We start from the raw sequence: 4,039 nt of genomic DNA, 5'->3' as shown, positions 1-4,039 counted from the left end.
TTTGCTCTCTAGTTGACCTTCCTAAGGCTGAGTCTGTAAGTTCCTTAAAGGGCACGGACAGTAGGTGGCCCAGAAACAGCATCTGCAAAAGGATAGTAATGATGGGCTTTTATGATAGTGATAAGATTAGGTACTGGGCTGCAGAGATGGCTCAGTGGTTAAAGATGCATGCTGCCCTTCTAGAGGACCTGAGTTCTGTTCCTAGCACTCAGGCAGGCAACTGCATAGCCCTATGTAACTCAAGCTTCAGGGGGTCCCAGGCTTTCTTTTTGGTCTCCTCAGCACTGTACTCTCAGGCACATATTCATGACCATGTAAGATACACTTAATTACAAGTAAAATCATTACTTAAAAAGGACAATAGAAGGTATTTGGGAAATTTATAAATATTCAAATGTATGGTGGGGGTACTGAAGAAATGTCCCAGCAGTTAAGAGCACTTGTGGCTCTTGCAACGGACATGTGAGTTTAGTTCCAAGTACCTTATAACCGCTAACAACCTTTTGTAACTCCAGTTCCAGGGGATCTGACATTCTATTCTGGTCTCCTTGTATGTCTATGTACTACATACATGTGGTACATAGACATACATGCAGATAAGACACCTATACACATAAAACATAAAAATAGGTCTTAAAAAATATTCAAAATAGCCGGGTGTGGTGGCACACGCCTTTAATCCCAGCACTCGGGAGGCAGAGGCAGGCGGATTTCTGAGTTTGAGGCCAGCCTGGTCTACAAAGTGAGTTCCAGGACAGCCAGGGCTATACAGAGAAACCCTGTCTCGAAAAACCAAAAAAAAAAAAAAAATTCAAAATATATTTGATAATGACAGTATAAAATCCATTGTGAAATTCCACACCTTTTGTCTGAATGGCTATTCTATCTGTATAGAAGTTCATTGGCCATCCGTCATCTCTCCATATCTGTATAGAAGTTCATTGGCCATCCGTCATCTCTCCAGCCCATTTATGTGTGTGTGTGTGTGTGTGTGTGTGTGTATAACTAGACATTAAACATAGGGCTAGGCAGGCACTCTACCATAGATGCCATCACCAGCCCCTATAATATATGTGTGCATATATATTTTTGTTTCTTTGTTTTGAGACAGTTTCACTCTAGCCCTTTCTGGCCTAGAACTTACCACGTTGGCCTCAAACACACAAGATCCTTCTGTTCTTGCCACCCCAGTGCTGGGAATAAAGATGTGGACCAGCACCATGCCATGGTATTTGTTTATTTGAGACAGGGTCTCACATTGTAGTCCATCTGACTCCGTATCACAGAAGATGGCCTTGAACTCCTGATCCTTCTAGGGTGCTGGGGTTAGAGGAATGCACCACCAAGCCAGGGTACTAGGATCAGACCCAGGGCTTTATATGCTAGGCAATCACTCTGAGCTACATTCTCAGCTTCAATCTCAGTAGATTAAAAAATACTTTATTAATAAAATTACTATTCTGATGTTTAATACTTGTACGTGTGTGTGTGTGTGTGTGTGTGTGTGTGTGTATTGTTAGAAAAGATGAATGTGATGTGTTTAATTTGAACATACAGTATTATGGATTCTGTAGTTGCATCTTCCTACTAACAATAAATTGTGGATTTACCAAAATATCATATGCCCGGTCTTGTCCTTGTACCTTCGTGAAGCCTGGTTTTCATATTCCTTCCTTTTCTGGATGCTTGCTTTTTTTTTTTTTTTTTTCTGAGTGTTCTGCAGAGGGAGGCTCCAGGTCGATGGGCGGGGTCCGGGGCACTAGGGACATGCAGATGAGGTGGGCGGGGCCCAACATATATACCTTCTGTCAGCCTCTAGCGGGCGTGCCCAGCTTGGACAGATTGTCTGCGTCCGGCTGCGGAACCTGCTTCCCCGAGCGCCGCGGAGCCTGGTCCGGGCTGGCCCCTCTGCTACCCCGGGAGCGGACCATGCCGCCGCGGGAGCTAAGCGAGGCCGAGCCACCGCCTCTCCCGGCCTCGACCCCTCCTCCGCGGCGGCGCAGCGCCCCTCCGGAGCTGGGCATCAAATGCGTGCTGGTTGGAGATGGCGCGGTGGGCAAGAGCAGCCTCATCGTCAGCTACACCTGCAATGGGTACCCCGCGCGCTATCGGCCTACAGCACTGGACACCTTCTCCGGTATGTTCTATAGCCCCGGGGCCCCTGAGGCTGGGTAGGGTTGTGCATTCAGTAGTCTGCTGGCGGGAGGGTATGGAAGACCCCGGGAGCAGGCCCGGAGGTGGCGCTGGTGAGGCCTGGACGAGGATGCTGTGCCTAAGTCATGCTTTCCCCTCCCCAACTCTGCAGTGCAAGTCCTGGTCGATGGAGCCCCTGTGCGAATTGAGCTCTGGGACACCGCAGGGCAGGTGAGAATCTTGGGCAAGGGGTTGGAGAGGGTTGGAGGCTGGGAGGATCCCTGCATGGAGTAGGAATGGAGCAGGACTTGGGCTTTAGCACTTTGAGGTCTCCACCCCCAAGGGAGAAGCAGATTCTGGTTCCAATGTGGAGGGAATGATGTTGCTAACAACTAGCCTTGCCACCCCAGGAGGACTTTGACCGGCTACGTTCTCTCTGCTACCCGGACACCGATGTCTTTCTGGCTTGCTTCAGCGTGGTGCAGCCCAGCTCCTTCCAAAACATAACAGAAAAATGGCTGCCCGAGATCCGCACTCACAACCCCCAAGCACCCGTGTTGCTGGTGGGCACTCAGGCTGACCTAAGGGACGATGTCAATGTACTAATTCAGTTGGACCAAGGAGGCCGGGAGGGCCCAGTACCCCAACCTCAAGCCCAGGGTCTGGCTGAGAAGATCCGTGCCTGCTGCTACCTTGAGTGCTCGGCCTTGACGCAGAAGAACTTGAAGGAGGTGTTCGACTCGGCCATTCTCAGTGCCATTGAGCACAAAGCCCGCCTGGAGAAAAAACTGAACGCGAAAGGTGTGCGCACGCTGTCTCGCTGTCGCTGGAAGAAGTTCTTCTGCTTTGTGTGAGCAGCTATGGCAGTGCAAGAGATAGGCCGGTGGCCTGAGACTTCCGGACCCTGAAACATCGGGTACTGGCAGGGCCTGGCCAACCCCTGGAACTCAGTTCTCTATTGAACACAGGGCACATGGGCCTCAAAGCTGTACACCCTGGTAAGCCAGGGTGAGCTCTGTCTGTGCAGGGGCTGCCCGATTTGGATTTCTTTGGTCAAGACTCACAGGAAAATCCCAGCACTTTGATTTTCATGGGATAGCTCCATCAGTGTCAGTGCCGCTGAGCAGCTTGGGATGTAATTCTCAGTTTCTTATCCTGGGGCCACAGGTCAGTTTGGCTGAATGCAGGCCCCTCACGGGGTCATCCCCCTCTCCTAGCACAGGTTCGAGGATCAAGGCAAACAGTGGGGCATCTTGCAGGGCTGGCGGCTGGGCAGCCTTGATTTGGAGTCGTTTGAGATGGGGTATGAAGAAGAGGCCAGTGAGAGATTGAGAGGGAAAACAAAGTGAGGCGAGTGGTGGACAGGAGGCAGATTAGAGGCCTGGGCCTGTAAGGAGGAAGACAGGAAGAGAGAAGGGTGGACGGCTGTGGAGAAGGCTGACACCTGGGCTGCCCTCGAGCCCCAAGGCCAGGGAGGACAGGACTGCTCCCTGGGAAGAACTGGGTCTCAGGGCTCCCCAGGCACTGACCAAACTGGCTGGGCTAGCAGAGGGGCAGGAAGTGAGAGTTAAGGCCCAGCAAAGGGAGGGGGAGGAGCTGCAGGTAAGAGCCTGAAGGAGGAAGGGGCAGGGATCTTCCCTTTCCCCAAGGTCATAGCTTAGAAGGTGAGCTATACAGTCTGCAAATAAAACCTTCCATTTCTCAAGCTGCTGTTTGTGGTCTCCTGGAGTGGTCAGCCCAATGCCCCTTCATAACCTTTGCCAAGGCCTGACAGCCTTGGTAGATGGATTGGGAACCGAGGCTGGTTGAAGGGTGGGGGCTGGATCAGATGGGACAGTGTGATGGGAACTGGACAAGGGGGAACAGGTGTGGGGCTCCCTGCTTGGGGCTTGGTTTACTTGGTTCC

At 51.5% G+C, this 4,039-nt stretch overlaps 1 protein-coding gene across 1 annotated transcript; it reads left to right on the top strand.

The window, feature by feature from the left end:
- The first annotated feature begins 1,827 nt into the window (after nt 1-1,827).
- Nucleotides 1,828-3,838, top strand: Rhov (ras homolog family member V). The gene is made up of 3 exons (XM_021194286.1): nt 1,828-2,137; nt 2,306-2,364; nt 2,544-3,838. The coding sequence occupies exons 1-3, from the start codon at nt 1,930-1,932 to the stop codon at nt 2,985-2,987; spliced, it is 711 nt and encodes a 236-aa protein (XP_021049945.1). The 5' UTR covers nt 1,828-1,929; the 3' UTR covers nt 2,988-3,838.
- The last annotated feature ends 201 nt before the right edge of the window (nt 3,839-4,039 follow it).

This window comes from Mus pahari, chromosome 3, assembly GCF_900095145.1.
Source record: "Mus pahari chromosome 3, PAHARI_EIJ_v1.1, whole genome shotgun sequence".
NCBI classification, from domain to species: Eukaryota; Metazoa; Chordata; class Mammalia; order Rodentia; family Muridae; genus Mus; species Mus pahari.
Note: the sequence above shows the minus strand (reverse complement) of the source record. Positions and strands in the feature narration are given on the sequence as shown.